The sequence below is a fragment of the Heliangelus exortis genome, chromosome 2 (assembly GCF_036169615.1).
Source record: "Heliangelus exortis chromosome 2, bHelExo1.hap1, whole genome shotgun sequence".
NCBI classification, from domain to species: domain Eukaryota; kingdom Metazoa; phylum Chordata; class Aves; order Apodiformes; family Trochilidae; genus Heliangelus; species Heliangelus exortis.
The window spans coordinates 45,750,848-45,768,857 of record NC_092423.1 but is presented as its reverse complement, the minus strand read 5'-3'; the positions used below and the strand labels follow the sequence as shown (position 1 = coordinate 45,768,857).

Here is an 18,010-nt window from a genome sequence, read left to right as displayed (position 1 = left end):
TTTGTGAGGAAGCTAAATTTTCTACTGTATTTTAAAGATGCCTTTTGTCTCCCACTACAGTTAGAATATCTGTATCAACAGGAAGTGTCAGTACTATTTCAAACCCAATTGATATGCCAGTATCAAAGGCCAGAGACCATCACAACTCTCAAATCCTTCCTCTTGCACACTGGAACTGGAAGAAGCAAAAGAAAGCTAACCCCTGTAGAATTCTACTAAACCTTATGAGATTACCATCTACCTCAGAGGCCAAGACTGGCAGTACTAGCCTTCCATCATATAAGATGTAATATTTTCATTTTAATCAATCAGTAAATACATATATAAAACATTGTGCCTTACCTAAAAGAGAGATCTTCCTTATGAGACTTTAAACACTTTTGTCTTAGGGGAGAACCACTCAAATACCTCCAGCACCCATCCAGAACTTATTTTATCCAACTCCACATGTGTAGAACTCAGCTCATGGAAGAAGTACGCTGGGTGAGGGCTCAGCACTCATGAAAAAACTTGTAAGCCCAGAATCAGACCAACCACTACAGTGCTCTGGAGGCAATGATTCCACAAGGTATTTAAATGCTTGCCCAACACCTGTTGTTTATTCCAATACCTTGGAACTCCCATAGCCTCTCCATTGCAGTACACACCTTAAGACAGAACCAATGAGCAGATGAAGATGAGCTCTTAGCTCAGACCATTCAGACATGCCACACTTTCAAATAACATTGCTTTGACCAGACAAAGGACCATAAAAAAGAAGAGCAAAGAGAAGACTATCTGTATTTAACCTGGGGGAAAAAAACAGCTCCAGCTTTTTATAACAGTACCAATGTTCTATTTTTTAAGCTTCTAAAAGGAGGCCAACTCTGCCTGTTACATCATGCAGATTAATCAGATGCTACAGTATTTACTAGGGTTAAACCTACAGGATAAAGGTTATGTAATGGGTTCAGTCCAACTTAAGTGGCTCGATCTTTCAAATAAATATGCACCTTTCCTCTTTGAACACCTGGACCAGAATAATCAATTAAACATAAGAGAAGTTCAAGTTTAACAAGCTTCTAAAATTCCATTCCATTCTGAAATCTAGTACAGAGAACAAATGGAAGCATATGACAATTAAAAGACCACAAAAACCCATTAAATTTTTTAAACATGTATCTTTACTCTTCATGCCCCCTCTGATATTGTTATCAAAGGACTAGGAAATATCTTTCTGTGCTACACATATTCAGCATCCCCCGGGCCTACACTCCTTAAACCTTTCTATTCTTTGCTTCATTGTGTTCTTGGACTTGCCTCATCCAAGCCAACCAGAATAAAACCCATATATAACTACAGCTTTCCCAAAGGCTACATTTTGTTTTAGAGGTTACCACTGAACATCACCAATGAAGAATCTTTATTTTTCCACTCTTTATCCATTCCTTATCCTTCCTCAAGTGTCTTACATCAGCAGTCTGATGAAAAGGTTCAGTGCTACCATAAAGAAATCAGCACTCGAGCAAATACTAGAAAAATTGCAAGAGGCTCAGGAGTTAGTGTTTGCCATAGTTTGTAATTTTTCCAGTTCAAAAAGTTAACCTGCTCACTTTTAAGAAGCTACAGTTTTAAAAGTCTTCCATAGACAAATAATCAGAGAGAAAACATGCACTGCCTATTAGCACATTAAATATATGCTTATTACAGCATATTGGTAATGCAGAAAAACCATGTAGACTTACAAATCAAAGCTAATACAGAATCTTACAGTAAAGGCATTTAAATTCATCTGAATTATGTAATTATACTAGTTAGCATTTAAAATATTCCTCCCCATGCCCCAGAATTGCTCAAATAGTGCATATGCTCCTCTGCCACTCCCTTTGAAAAAAGAGAGAGCTATACAGCAGCCTCTTGTAGCATGCTCACAAGGGATGTTGAGATGCAACAGACATGCAAGCATGTCTGCTACACCAGGGTGCTGCCTTTTCCAAGGTACTTCATTTTTAAAACCATTGAATAACGATGCTCCAATCTTACAAGCTCCGAATTCTGCAACCAGAGACTAGAAAGCAATATTTACCATCTGTGCATTCTTCATAGTACCAGTCCAGTTCATAATAGTCTGCTTCAATAAATTTCTGCATAGTCAGTATCCTTCAGCAACATAGACGAGATTTCACTTCGCTTCTAAGGTCAAGTGAAATGCAGCCATGCCTTCCTGCCTTTACAAAATACCATACTGCAAGGAAGCTCACAAAAAGCTGAAGAGAATCTGCACATCTTCAGTGAGGCTGCAGCTAAAATAAAAAGGGGGCGTGGCAGGTGTATCTGGGAAAAAAATGAAAATAAAATAAAATAATAGAAAAAGGATGCAGAACGGAGAAGCAGATGCCCTGGTGGCTGCTCTAATAAAGAAGCTCTGCACAAGAGCCCAGGATGGGTGTTAACAAAACCATCCTATCAAAAGGCTGATGCGCTGACGTGAGGGACACACACCACCTCCTGGCTGTTTCTAAATCATTCCTTTCCTCCTTAGTCTCCACATCTCTTTCAGGCTAACATGTTGCCATGGAGATGAGCTGGCTCCAAAACCGATGCAGAGATGAAGAAAATGCATTTTGCTCTTTCTAGCTTTACAGACTAGAAGTATCCCTCCATCCTGGAAACAGAAATCCTTGGTCAGAAAGATGATACAACTCTGCTGACTGCTCCCAGAACAACAGCATCATGCTACTGCAATTCATTGGGTACATGCTGTACATTAATAATTAAAATCTAGTCCATTACTACTCCTCCTCCACACAGTTTGAGATAAAAGCCTACCTTCCCCATGGAAAAATGAAACTACATTACTGCTTTTTTACACTATTCTGGGATGATATAATAGAATCCTTTATGCATCCTGTTACTGTAAAAGTAGCAAACAAAAAATGAAAAATTTGAAAAATCAGGACAGCAATACATTTCCCCCTGCAATAAAGCTAAAATATATCTACTTTTTGTCCCCTCCATGAACCATTGGCCCTTTTTTTTTTTCCAAGCATCAAAGCTTCACAGTGAAAAACAAGGGGTTAGAACAATCTTTAACTACTCTATTCCTAAAAATGCTAAAGGCCATCACACAAAATTGGTTAATCTTTGTGTTCAATGTTTCAGAGATGGAAAAAAAAAAACATTTATTTTTGCAGCACTCATTAAGATTGTTCCTAAGCTATTAGAAAAGAATCTGTCTGAAGAGCAGACAGTATTAAATCATCATGATCACCAAACACAGCAAAAAACATGTCTGAGTGCAGGTAAAGTTAACAAAGGGATTGACTTACATCTTGTGTTAACCACCACATATTCCTCACCCCTTCATCCTCTTTTTTTAGGGAAATGCATTTCTTTGTGAACACCAGTAGAAGCAATGGGATAGATTAAGTTGTGATGTATGTTAAAAACACAAGCTAAGAAGCCATACTGGGTCTGGTGTAGAAGGTGTCTGCCCAGCCCAAGACTTCATCTGCAAGAAAAGCCAGGAGAGGAGAAGGGAGAACTGGCCAGTATTTCCCTCAACTGCCCTCCCAACTTCTGTTTTTTTTCAGCTTTGGATGCAGCCTGAGACAGATGCAGTTTCTACACTTAGCAATTCTTGAAGGACTTATTCATCTGTTCTAGAGCTCATTGTATATCTTTAGAACCTCCAACATCCTCTTGCAAGGAGTTCCATACAACGAATATTCATGATACAAGAAAACTTCACTTTTTGCTTTGCATCTTACTCCTATTAATTTAACCTGATGCTTCCAGCTCTGGAAATCTTGAACACTCAGTTCAAGTCTCCTTTCCAACTGCTCATGATTTTGCAGATTTTTAATAAGCTCCCTCTCATGTATGGCTTTTCTAGGCTGTTATCACTTACTCTAGCCCCTGACTGGCACCACTTCACTTTGCTGTAACAGGTAAGGAGTAGTCAAAGAATACAGATGAAAATGCATCAGTTTTACAACCATATCAGTATTTGAACTTTACTGATATAAAAAATTATCACTGCAGTGTCTTTGGGCTTGGGAATTGCCACAGCCTTATTGCATACTGATAGCTGAAGCACAGATTAACAGGTCCATTTGCTCATCTGCCACTCAACTGTCAATGTCAATTGGTTATGAAAGTTCCCATCCAGGGCCAAATTTTAAGACACCTATGCTTGCAAATGCATTGTTTCACCGGAAAAATAACATTTCTAAGTCAGCAAATAAAAATAAATCACTGTGTTTATCCTACAGTAGTCTATTTAGCAATATGCACAGGATTCCCTTCTATTTAGCACTGATGAGACCACACCTGGGCAAAGTTCTAGGCTTCAGAGCATAATACAGAGATAGACATCCTAAAGTCCAAAGGGCCATGGAGGTGCCAGAGCACCCTGCCTATGAGAGGCAGAGAGAGCTGGGACTATTCACAGCCTGGAGAAGAAAAGGCTCAGGGTGATCTCATCAATGGATATAAATATCTGAAGAGAAGCTGCAAGGAGGACAGAGCTGGGCTCTTTTTAGTTGTATCCAGTGACAGGGCCAGAGGGAATGGGCATAAACTGAAATATGGGAGGTTCACCCTGAACATAAGATTATTGGGTTTTTTTAATGTGAGAGTGACTGAGTACTGACACAATCTGCTCTAGGGAACTTTGCTTGAGCGTGGGTATTGTACTGGATGACTTGCAGAGTTCCCTTCCAATCTCAAGCATTCTTTTATTATATGATTTTGTAGTTAAAGGCTTCCATCCATTTACTTCTTTAGTTTAACTACCATAGAATAAGATCCTTTGAACTTCTTTCATTACACAAAATAATTATGTTTAACTTCCTACACAGTAGGAATAAAGGCAGACCGTTTCAGATCACTGTGAACTTTAAAGATTCAGAGAGAGAGAGAAGTGCTAGAGCTCTTCCTCAAATACAGCTCCCCCTTGGCCCTATGAGATGTTCCTGGCTCAGCAGCAAACTACAGTCCGTGAGTCTAAACCACTCCTATTGTTTAACTTTAGTCATGTCCCTGTCCCTTCTCCTCAAGCCAGTCTTACAGCTGAGGCCTGCAGCTCTCCTGCAGGAGTAGCCATCAGGCTCCAAATGAAGAGATCCAATGTTTGTACTTCAGTTATTGCAGCTGGACAGTCAGAGCTGTCCAAATAAAAAACTCAACCTCCTCTAGGATAGAAGCACAACCTCTCTTGGTAGGCTAAGGACAAACACATTTACTGGCACTTCCCTGCATTTATAGAATATGCAAAGACAACAAGAACTGAACAAATGAGCCTACACCTGAGCTTTGGCTGCCAAAATTAAGGCTGTTGTCTTCAGCTTCTGCCCCTCCATACCCATTACAGACCAGAAAATGTTGTGCCCTATTAACTTCTAACCTCATATATAAAAGGCACAAAACCCATTCCTCACAGAAGAGACAGACTATCCCAGCCATTGCCTTTGCATCAAGCTAACCTTTGTCCACCTGAAATCAAGACACATACTGAGATAACAAAGGTATAAAACAGAAATTACTTTCCTTTTGACAGGAATCATATTATTTTTTAATTCACTCAGCTCATCAGATTTTTAGTACACTCAATATATGTGTCAAGGCAAGTGTACATGAGCTTCACGTTAGTAAATCACAAAATATTTACATATATAAATTGCCACTTTTGCCAACTGTGATCATTCTGCCTTCACACTGTGCTATCTTAAATCAGAGGAATGTGACAAGGCACTCCAGCCCTAGCTCTGTATTGGGGAATTTTAGTTATTGATACTCACAAGGCCAAAACTGCACATGCTATTAAATGCCATCAAGGGTACACTGTTAAAATACTGTCAGAGACACATAAAGGTTCCTATGGCAACATTAACTCAATTGCTCTGCATATAAGCTATTTGTTCCACTTCTATTATTTTTGTTCAAGAGATCATTTCTGTCTGGTAATGCTATTAAACAAGCATTTCAAATACAAAGAATGAAAACTGGCTACCAGCTTAAATTGCTGCAGGTACTCCCTCCTTTTTATTTCTTGACATACAGAACAAAAAAAAGCTTCAACATGCCAGAATTTTCTTCTCGTCTTCCCCCCTGCATACCCCTATTCTCTCACCTCCTACAATCAGCCAGGATAAATAAAGTTCAAGGTAGGGTTGTGGGTTTTCTGCTGTTGTTTTTTAATTGATCTTTTTCTATAGAGCTGATTGGAAACATATTGGTGTGATCCAGAAAGGCGTTAACTTTCTTTGGAGAAAATCAGTGTGTGGTCAAGTAATTTCACAACTCCTCAGAAGACCTGGAGAGACAAGATAAGAGTAGGAACTTCCCAGCATGAAGACAGAAACCTTGAACACACAGAATACAATATTATCCAAGTATCCACACTCAAGCATCCTTTTAATTTTATGAGAAATTGTGGCTCTATAACATGAGAGCTGGAAGGGTTGTAAAGTTGGACAGGAAAGTCTGACCAGGCCTACAAAGAAGCTGAATACTTGCAGAACGCTCTTTCAACCTCTGCAGCTCTACTTCTCCTTCCTGCAGCTGTATACTGGAAAAATTTTATGTAAAACTTACCAGAATCGTGCTTTTTTTTTTTTTTTTTTTTTTTTTTTTTGGTGGACTGCTTCTACAAATATTAAACCTCTGTGTATTAAAAGCTCCATATTAGAACACTACATTCCACTGGGCAATTAGTGCATTACTTGCCTAAAATGTAATATGAACTTCAATTTAAAAAAGATTTTAGGTTATTGGTCACCACACTAGAGGGAAGGGATGTCATCCAGAGTGACCTCAACAGGCTTGAAAAGTGGGCTTATGTCAAGCTTAAGATGTTCAATAAAGTCAAGTGCAAGGTCCTGCACACCGGTCAGGGCAATCTAAAGCAATTACAGGCTGGGAGGTGAATGGACTGAGAGCAGCCCTAAGGAAAAGAACTTGAGGATGGTGGTTGATCAGAAGGCTCAACATGAGCTGGCCATATGCACTTACAGCTCAGAAAGCCAACCATATCCTGGGCTGCACCAAAAGAAGCATGGCCAGCAGGTGATTCTCCCCCTCTTCTCCCCTCCCCTGAGACCCCACCTGGAGCACTGTGTCCAGTTCTGAAGCCCCCAGCACAAGAAGGAGATGGAGCTATTGAAGCGAGTTCAGAGGAGGGCCATGAAGATGATCGGAGGGCTGGAGCACCTCTGATATGAAGACAGGGTGAGGGAACTGGGATTGTTTGGCCTGGACACTGGAACAGGTTGCCCTGGGAAGCTGTGGATGCCCCACCCCTGGAAGTATTCAGTGCCAGGTTGGGTGGGACTTTGAGCAAACCAGCCTGGTGTCCCTGCCCATGCAAGAGGACTGAAGTATATGAGCCAGCCCAAACCATTCTATGATTATATTGCTATAAGGAACTTATTTTTTCCTATTCCAAAGCTAAATACAATTATGTGACATTCCCTTTCGGCTGCTGATTTTGTTCTAATTTTCTATGGGGATTTTTTGTTTGCTTCTTTTGTTGGTTTTTTTTTTTTAAGAAAAAAACCAAAAACTTTGTTATTTATTCTCCGTACAGCAAAATATACAGAGTGCTAAAGAATTCTGGTAGCCAACTCTGATCAGATAGACTGAGCATTCCTTAAGATTTCAGTTACAAAGAGGTTTTCTTAGGCAGAGAATTTGGTCTGAAAAGCTCATGAGCTCTCTCTCTCCTCCTTCCCTTTTGCCACAATAGACGTGTGCCACAGGTAACACTAAAATGGTCTGCCAAAGTTAACCAGGTTATAAAAAACACACAAACACCTTTCCTTGTTTGAAGAGATTTTTTTAGAAAGATAATTTCAACCAACACACATAAACATGCTCTCTCAAGAAAGTTGCACCACCACACTCAAGAATTCAGTGAACCAGGCTGCTAAAGTGAAAAGCAGCAGCAAGTCCTCTGCTGGTAAATAAAGTACTCAAAGAATAGCACTGCACAGTGTACCACTAGAAATGAAATGTTCCAGTTCTCAAGTTTATTCTCCAAACCTTTTCCAGTTCTGGGAGGATCCTCTGAAACTGAACATGAGAGCTGGATGGAGTATTTCCATGCCAGCTGCAACAGCATCTTACCACCCATCTGATTGACTCTGCACCACATTTCTCCTCTTGGCTACAGCATCACATCAGGATGTTCAGATAATTAAATATCATATCCTTTCATTATTGTCTACAGTTGCCACTACTCAGGATAAAGCTGACCATCCCATTAATATTGTCTGGAGTCCTTTTTAGCAGAGGAGTAGCTGTACAGCCTACCACTCTGCAATGCATGTTGTTAAGTCAGGTGCTGCCACAACACTTCGCAAACCGACATTTTTTAACTGACTTTGAAAAAGTTAAAGAGCATTGAAAAGGAAAGCAGGAATATTAAAAAGCTCAAGTCATTTTCAAGGACAATCTGGCATTCTGTTATTTCTAAATTGGGGTCACATTTACTGCAGTGAAAGGTTACTGCTGTTTGATCTTCTAAAAGAATACTGAACAGGAGTTGCATCCTATGACTGCCAATGTGGTAAGAGCAAATAATTCTGCAACTTAGGACAAAAATCTCTTCCTGTGTAGTCTCTTGCTTAGCAAGAAGTCACTGGGGCTTGCTTAACCAGAAAGCAGAGAAACCAGAGCAGTGAAAGAACTGTATCAGCAACTTTCAGAATTGGCATTTATAAAAATGGGAGCTTCAGATTTGATTTATTCTCCATCATAATGGAATTTATGTCCAGGGCTTCAAAATGCACAGATGCTTCCTATAGATGGGACAGAGCTGGTCCCTTTTGAAAACCGTAAGGGAACACTGACCTCATCTGGTACAGGCAAAAGACTCTTCTGATGCAGAGAAGACCCTAAATGGTCTCCCACTGAAACAAAATTATTTAACATGAGACAGGGACAGACAGATTAAATTAAATGACTAAAGGCCAAAAACCTACTTTGCACATGAAAGGATCACTTCTCCCCCAAAATTATTACTGAAAAGTACTCTACTTGCATTTGAATAAAATAAAAATTGATGTGGTCTTCAGCACCTTACCTGCAAAATCAGCCTCATACTTTAAGGCATCATTGGCATATTTAAATACTGTAAATGAGACCATGATAGCAAAAGTTATACATTTAAGAGAACACATGCCTACCCAGCATAATAAAATGAAGAATAGCAAAGCTTTAAAGAGTCAGATTTTGTAAACTGTTAACCACCTGGAAAAAATTTAAACTACAATCTCTGTTTTTTTGTGGTTTTATCTTCCCAGGAGACAGTAAAAAACATTTGTAAAATGAAGTTGAACTTAACATCATGCTTGATTGGATAGACAAAAATATTACAGTAGCATGGTTATGACCCATTTTTATAACAAGGAAGAAAAAATCACACTCACAGTCATGATTGCAGCTTCCTGGGAGATGAAAGGAATGCAAGCTGCATTACACTGAATAAATATTAAATCAGGGCGCCCAGCACTGGACCCAGCTCTCCAGGTGTGACCTCACTAGTGCTGAGCAGAGAGGAAGGATCACCTCCCCTCCACCTGCTGGCAACACTTCTTCTAACAAAGCACAGGGTATCATTGACCTTCTTTGCAGCAAGGGCACAGTGATGGCTCATGATTAACTTGGTGTCCAGCAGGAACCCCCAGGTCCTTTTCTGCAAGGCTGCCTTCCATGGGGTTGTCCCTCTCCAGGCACTCCCTCTGCTGAACGGCACAAGGCTCTTCTTGACTCATCTTTCCAGCCTGTCAAGGCTGGGAGAGCTCTGGATGGGAGCACAATCCTCTGGTGTCTCACTCCTTCTGCATCTTGTCTATGTCTCATCTTCTCTTCGGGCAGAGGTCCAAGCAAGCCCTGCAGCCTGGGAGTTGCAGGGCTCTGACCACCATCTGAACCTCTGTCTGGGTTCAAGTCTTTGGCCTGGTAAGGACAGATGCTCCAAAACCTAGTGAATGCACCCTGGGCACATCACCACCATATCTGAAGCTTTAGGATGTTCTGAACTCAGTTAAGGACCCCTTCTTTGTACCCTTCTATACAAACTGCTACATCTGTTAGCTGACTCTGGGAGCCATGTTCCCAGCAAGAGCAAGCTGGCTCTTATGTAGGGCTCTCTCCCCATAATAAGCTAAAAAGGTGCTTGACTATCCCTAATCAGTAGCATCTGCAATGATGCACCCTTGGATCAAGGACAGATGATAGCTTCTAAGAAGCCACCAGAGCTTCCTCAGCCCCACAAACCTGTGGCTTCTCTTACCTGGCCTTTCTCAGGCAGCAGCAGATAGCCTCAAGTTTCTCAGGGGGTTCCCAGGAGTCCCCAGATGAGCCTGGGCCCTGTCCCCAGAAGCTCCCAAGGAGAACACAGAGTCTCAAGCAAAAAGCTGGGTCTGTTGGCTGCTTCTGGCAGCTGAGCTCAGAGAGCTGTGCTCTAGGTCTGGCTCTTAAGTAGGACTCTTCTTACCCACCAGCTAAAAGGGTGCTTGATGATTCCTAATCTGGAGGCAGGGAGCTGGAATGCCATTTTGCTGTATCATGCACTCGCACAGCACATTTCAGACTGGCTCAAAAGGCACTTTGCCTCAAGACTCTAATGACACTGGTGAGATGAGATGACATGACATTTAATTTATTTGATTTTGCTTCAGGGTCAGATCAGTTATTTTGTTAATGTGGCAGGGACTGTCTCAGCTTTCAGTCTGAAGCATATGAAGCAAATAATGACAAAGATATGCTTTGGAGTTTCAGAATGTAAAAAAAAAAAACAAACAGCTGCAGCCCTAACATGCTATTGAGTTCCTCACAAAAAGTATTGTTATCCAAACATGAAGATTCCATATCCCAGTTGTTAAGTAAATTTTAAGAACTGATTCTCTGCACCACATACCCCAGGTTATAGCTTAAGTGCCCACCTCAAAATTGCTAATAAGTGAAAATGCTTGGATATTTAAATATTGCTCTTTCTACCAATCTCTTTAAAAAACAATACAAAAGGAAGGCTTAGAAGGCTTTTGTTCATTTTCAGGTGATGCTGCCAAGCAGATTCTGTGGCTGCCAGCCTTTGTGGTTGGAGATTGGATTGAGGGTCTCAAAAACAAAAAGCCACAGGAAGGGAGAAAAATCTGCTCTAGCAAGCCACAGTAGTATAGCTAAGGGTCATTATTGAGTCTTATCCTGCTGTATGGATCAACACAGAGGGAAACTTAATGTTTCCACTCACGAGCTATAAACAAGCACCATTCTCAGCACGTAATCCAAAAACTGCAAGGATGTTTTTTCATAACTCATTCAGAAATCAAATGCCCTTCTTGTTTAATTGCTCAGATTTCAAATCTTGCATGCTCATACAGACCAGTCACAATGACAACATTCAGTGTGCAACCCTTATGAAGGCTTAACAGAATACTATTAAAAGTCAAAAGCTAGATTTTAAAATTCCAATGATAACTCTGAATTCAACTCAAAACCAGTGAGCTGTATGAAAGGAGTACCATAGGAACAAAATAGCAAACTGCAATCAGTACACCTTGCCTAAAATATGGCTGTTCTGATACTGAATTTAGCATCCAGAACAACTGCCAAAGGAGAGAAGTTAGAAAGCTGGGCAAAGGGGCAGATACAGAAAGGGTTCAGTGCTGATCAGCTGCCAGCAAAGCAGATGCTTTATCTGTCAGCAGCTACTTTACTTTAGGAGGCTGTGGCCTAAGCACTTCAAGACATTTTCCCATAACCATTGGCCAACAAAAGTTTCTATCCCTATTGTGAATGCTGAATCAGCCATTTGTGCCGTGGTGTTTGAGTGATGAAACTTGCATTTTTTTTCAGCGCTGCCCAGTGCATCTCTTCAGGGGAAATGGTTCTCTTTTGTTTGAGGCACTGCTCTTAATCACCTAGGAAAATGTATTTACGAGGAAAAATATACTGACTTTCTGGTACTACTTGGACATGAGGTCATAACACTTTAATCTCAGTATATGTATGTGGGATAACAGGAAGAGCACAAAAGAAGCATTGAGAATCAACTGTCACCCACAGGTGGAAGCATCACCTCGTTTAGTCAGATGTTGTATTTCATAGCTGGCTTTGTGAATATCAGCTTTGCTCTTTTCATTTGTGCCATGGCACTTTCAGTTGTGGTGAAGTCAAACTGCAGTGATTCATGATTGAATCTCCAGCAGTGCTCTATCTGCAGAAAAAACAAGAAGTGTGCACTTGCTGGGGGACCCTCTCCACTCTGGTTGTTCTAATTTTCTTTTAGCCAAAGAATTGGTAAGGAATTAGAATAGTCTTGTGTAGAAGATGATTAAATGTTTTAAATTGAGAGATGCTTATGCCTGCTTTGGTTTTTATGCTCCTTTTTCGCTGTAGCCAATTGCAGCACGGGTAGACTCATGAAGAGACTTCTTAAGAAATAAATTCTCGTACCTGACAAAACCCAGAAACCAGTCTTTTTTTTTTTTTCCTTGTCAGACTACAGTAGACTTCAGTGTATTCACAGTATGTGTCATGGGTCTTGTAGCAGATAAAATATTAAGTCCCTTCAAACTCTGCTATTTCATGTAGGTTGTGGAGGGAGATTTAGCAAAAATGATGCAAACTTTCCCTTGGCACAAAGTTTTCTTCCTGACTACAGCTTCCACTAGGCAAGGCCACAGCTTTAGTTGTGGTATCTCACAGTGCACATCCTCCATTCTATTAAGAGGAGATTAAGCACTATGAAGTCTTCCTGGAAATGGCAGAACATTACAAGCTTCAGGGTAATAAGGGTACATTTTTTGAGGAACTTTTTTACTTTATTAAATAAAATTTGCTTTCCACAGTAAATATAGTAGCAAGGCACTCAACAATAGGAAAACAGTCCTTGGTTACTGCAAAATACCAAGAAAGCAAAAAAGTCTTCAGAAACTGAAATTTTGGAACTGTAAAGATAAAATATCAATCAAGTATGAGCATGAATTTGGAAAATTGGAAGATGGCACTGGAGAAGAAATTTTAGCTCATTTTATAGATCTGAAGCATTATTATCCTTGATTTATCTTATGTTGCAACTTCCATAACATTTATCTAAATCTACGAGTACCGATAAGCAAAAATATAACATCTGAGTATTAAGAAAAACTAGTTTGTAAATTTGGTTTACCGACAGAGAACAGAGATGTGCTCAACAGAAAACCAAGGTTTTCAGTAATTACTGGAATCACCATATTAATATGCACATCCACACCCCTCAAAAAAAATCTCATTGCTTTTTTATTTTAATAGGTTTCATCTTGCCTCAGTTCTAACAACTACACAGAGCTAGAAGATGAGGCAGAACAAGTTCAGTAGAACTTGAGAACCAGGAAAGATGCAGTATTAAAGTGTAGATCACTAGAATACAGCACTCGGGCATCCAAGAAATGAGTGTAGCATAAATACTTGCCTTGTATAGACTTTCATATAACAAGCCTTGTTAGTCTGAAACTCAGTAAACTAACTAGTATAATTTATAGTTTCTCTTCATACACATGCTGCAGAACATAATTCTCTCAAAACCTCCCCAGATCACAGTGTTTTCCCTATTCTATCTTCGCAATGAAGCTCTCCCTCCATCCACATTTATACTTAAATTTCTAGTACATCTGATCAATGCTTGTTTTCATATTTTGACGAGAAATAATAAAAGAACAGACGGCATTTTGGGATTATCAAGTTACTTCTGAAAACAGTAGTACCCCATGCATCCTTTACAGTAGGGTCTAATATGTCATTATGCTCTATTAAAGATGCATATACAAACCCGAGGAGACCTAAAGAAACCACAAGAATGAACCAGGAACCAAAATGGAGATGTCCATTAAGACAGTGGCCCTATCAAAAGCATTTACACTCTCTTCATTTTGCTATCCACAGAAGACAACTTTTCTTTTCACTCAAAAACGACAGACTATTTTCTTAATTTAGAGTGTTTCCTTGTTATATGCTTCCTATGGTAAAAGAGAAACCTAGTTCTCTCTGTCCCCTGAAAGAGTTCAGTCACAGCAAAACAAATATATGTGAGCATTAATAGCTTCTTATCTACTTTTTAACTGAATGAAAAATGTAGAAGCTTGGTAACACACCAAGAGCTGTTGGGCATTCAGGAAACTCCACCATTTCAGTGCTGCTACTTTAAAGGAGAGCAATGCAGATGCTGGTTACCTTATACACTGAATCACTCCTGGAAGTAATTTTCTCACAGGTTGACTCCTGGGAGCAAATGCAAACACAAAGGAACTCAACCTAGAGAATACTGTCACTGCAAGTGACTTAGATTCTTTTACAGATAATGGTCTTTGGAGATATCTGACTATTCAAACAACCACAGAGCCTCTCTTATTAAATATAAATGTATTACTCAGAAATTAAAAATCACACAGACACGCAGGATGCAGTACTACAGGTTCCCTATTAAAAAGCCTGTTTTATAGAAAATGAGAATACCAGATGGATAATGAGAATGTATTACAAAAAGCACAATAGATACATGTGAACATGTAAGTGCACGTGCTCAATACAAAAATTGTGTAATAAAATTCATATACAAATGACATTTTAAAGAGGAAAAAAATCTTTCAATACAGTTCTCAAAGATAGACAGTCCGTGGTGAACTCAAGCACTGTGCTTAAAAATTTTGGTTTGAGCTTGAAAATCAGAGTTTTTTACATAACCTTATTGACAAGTGAGCTTTCTCCCAGTCATGTTGCTATTCTAAAGTGGGAACAAATAAAGATGACAGTACAGTTTAGAAGGCTTTTATCTTCAGAACCATCTTGCTTACAAGGCTTAAGTTAGCCATGTTTTTTAATCAGCTTCAGGGCACTATACAAGACATAACCAAAAACACATTTGAGGAACTATTTGGAGTAGAGAATTAAAATTTGGTCACTGTATTTTAAAATTCTTTCAAAAGGATAATTAATGACATAGTTGTACACTGATATACATACACTATGTTGATATACATGCATATATACAAACACTTTAAAAAAAAAAAAATTAGAAAACTCCACTATTGTACTTCTGTGGTCCTTCAAATACCTTTAAGTAACCTAGTACTGAGGTTCAAAGGTTCAGACATCTGCTTTGTTCAAAATTTACAAGAGTTGGGACAGAGGAGGAGACACGGATCACAACAAGAATCACTTGAGTATGGCAACTGCCCACAAATTACTTCAAAACATACAGCAGAAGGACAAAAAGCTGCTCTCAATTACCAACCCCCAAAATCAATCTCTACTGCTCTTAGATGGGGGACTGGGAATGCAGTTATAAGCAGCAGAGTAGCAGATGCATACAGCATACTCTTTCCCTAATTCCAGTTGTTCACAGCCCTGACCTAACACCATTAAAACAATGGGTTACAGTACAAGGCTGTTACCACTGTGTTACCCTTCAGACTACATCCAACCTAAGGAGTAACACTTTACTGGGTGGTGAGGAGTTACAAAATGTTGCTCTTCCCAATAAACTCTATCCCTAAATATCAGGAAGCCTTACAAAAGACATATTTACGTGTATCAGTGATGCGGAACATTTACATATATTTAAACACACATAAATATCCTCCTTACTGTGCAGTATTTCTCAGCCTGTAAACATTTCCTGAATAAAGCCAAAACATCTCTGTCCCTCCCTATTATGCCCTGGTTTCAATGATGATGGATGCAACACACCAGGGAACACAAGCAACCAGAAGACTTAATTTCAGACCTAAAAATATTCTGCACTAGCTCAAGCTCTAATATCATTAATTTTATTCCATTATCTTTGCATGCCCATAGGAAGCTTGGAGAAGGCAGAGCAAGAATCTGCATTTGTAATATATTTTCATTCTGGTTTATTTTGCAGCAAATACTTTTCTGCAAACAAGAGGATGAATTTTTCTTTCAGTTAAGGAAAACTTTGACAGACTATAAAATTTCATTTTTGTTATTTATTACATTTGACTACACCTGGGGAATTCTTAGAGCACAAAGATACTGTTTTGAAAATAGTGAAAATCGTATAAGAATATAACAAAACTTTCCAGTAGCCAAATTAGAGTATTTGCTTTGTCAAGGTTTTAAAACCAAACAAAACAGGTACAGAAGGAGTGCCTTAATTGCAACACCAACAATGAATCACTGTGCAAGTAGCCACACCCTGGAAAACAGTCTCCAAAGTGATGATGGTAACATTCACAGGACTTTTCTGCCAACTTAAGTATAAAAATAAAAATACTATTTCAATTAATTTTTCCATAAACTGATGTTTACCATCAATGTTGTAATTTCCAAAAAAGCCAAATCTTGCTGATTTTGGATTCTTGTATATAGGGTAAAGTCAGTTTCCAGGTTATCAGATTAGGACTCAGTCCAAGTTTGCTTAGACTCCTTGAACTACTATCCATACACTTCTATTTATAAGTAGTAAGGAATAAAGTTCTCTTTACTTAAGTTCTCCTTACTCTGTTCCTTTTCTTTAAGCAGCTATTATGAAAGCAATGAAAAAACCAAAACCACAATGAAAGCAGAAAACATAGGTTGTGGTATAATTTATACTCTACTATTTTTCAAGCTAGTTGATTGGATGAAAGCTTATTTACAGCACATGGTAAAGCTGCAGTCATCTTACTTGTAAACTAAGAACTGGATAAAATTAAGTACTCACAGTTACAGGAAGCTGCTACAATCTGATTCCTCTCTTGTATCCATTTTGTATCCATTCCTACAGTCATGTACAATTGCAAGTGACCTGCCCCACCAGCATCCCAGTTGGGAGAGTTAGGATGGATGGTGGATCAGGTGGATTTTTGCCTTCCCTCCACCAGCAAAATATTTTTCCCATGGTTATTGCAACAGTCAACCCACACAATCTTATTCATGAGACAGGGCTAATCTAATTAGTAAAGACTTTGGAAATCTGACATTTCAAAACACTTAATTAAGTCAACTTCTGCCACCAGTATAACACTAATAATGGACTGATAGAAAACTCGGGGTTGTGCTACAAATAATTCCAGAGACCAGTTTCAGCTCACCTATCCCACCCTTTCCCACTTAGTCTGACTGGCAGAAGGTGAAGAGCATATTTAAGGTGAAGGCATATTTAATGCCTTCTATTGAAGCACTGCAGTCAGAAATTCAGTTCTCGATATTCTTAGTGTTATTATCAATATTCCTTTTTCTAAAATTACTTCTCCAAGTGCTGCAAAATGCAAAGGTTGCATCTTTGCAAAGGTTGTGCTGAACCCTGAAACTCATCCCTTCTAAGCTCTAAAGTGCCTCAGTACATCTACCTATATACATTTACTACTACAACCTATACAAATCCACTCCCACGCAAGTCTAACTACTATAGATTTAGCATATAACCTATTGGCTTGATATTTTGTAGACTATTTTAACAGCCAATACATGCAGAAATGCAAGGAAATTGCACTTTCACATAAAACCATGGGGGGAGGGAGGAAAAGTCATTTAATTATACTTTACTCGGTAATCAGTAACTCCAGGATGAATTGCAGAAGTCTTCCCTAGCTGCACAGCTAAGTCAATACACACAGTGCAAGAACTCAGAGAGATATGAATGCTTTCATCATGATAAAAGCATCTACAGGCTCAAACAAAAGAATGAAAACCCAAGGAAGTCACAACACTACACACTTTCTCTCTAGGCAAAAAAATACCTTTTTTTTCCCAACAGAATGAACAAAAGAAAGAAAGGACAAACCATATCAAACAAATGCTTGAAGTTCGTTTTTTTGCAGCCAGAGCTTATGCTTTCCTAGAAGCATAAGCTGCAAAAAAATTATTTGGATGTCATGTTGTGATGCCAACATACAGTGCCCCCAGACAACTGTGCAATGTGTCTGAGAACCTGCTCAAAATAAGCAAACATGGAAACAGGTCTAAGCTTTCTGCATTGTCTATGTACAAAAGTTTCAGTATCTTGCCAGAGAGATCACAAGCAAAAGTATTTCAACTTCACCAA

The 18,010-nt window shown here is 39.2% G+C and overlaps 1 protein-coding gene and 1 long non-coding RNA gene across 10 annotated transcripts in view; one reads left to right on the top strand and one right to left on the bottom strand.

Annotated features, from left to right (window-relative positions):
- The window catches only part of TRAK1 (trafficking kinesin protein 1), a 136,447-nt gene that overhangs the window by 54,376 nt on the left and 64,061 nt on the right, over nt 1-18,010 (bottom strand). The window contains exon 1 of one of the 9 annotated variants that reach the window (XM_071735895.1): nt 2,066-2,412. The exons of 7 other annotated variants lie outside the window; for them this stretch is intronic. In XM_071735895.1, the coding sequence (XP_071591996.1) occupies nt 2,066-2,129 (64 nt within the window). In that variant the 5' untranslated portion in view covers nt 2,130-2,412. Of the gene's footprint in view, nt 1-2,065; nt 2,413-18,010 lie in introns of those variants that run through there. One more of the 9 variants, XM_071735889.1, reaches the window with a different exon arrangement.
- The window catches only part of LOC139792505 (uncharacterized), a 75,509-nt gene that overhangs the window by 7,058 nt on the left and 50,441 nt on the right, over nt 1-18,010 (top strand). The window lies entirely within an intron of this gene.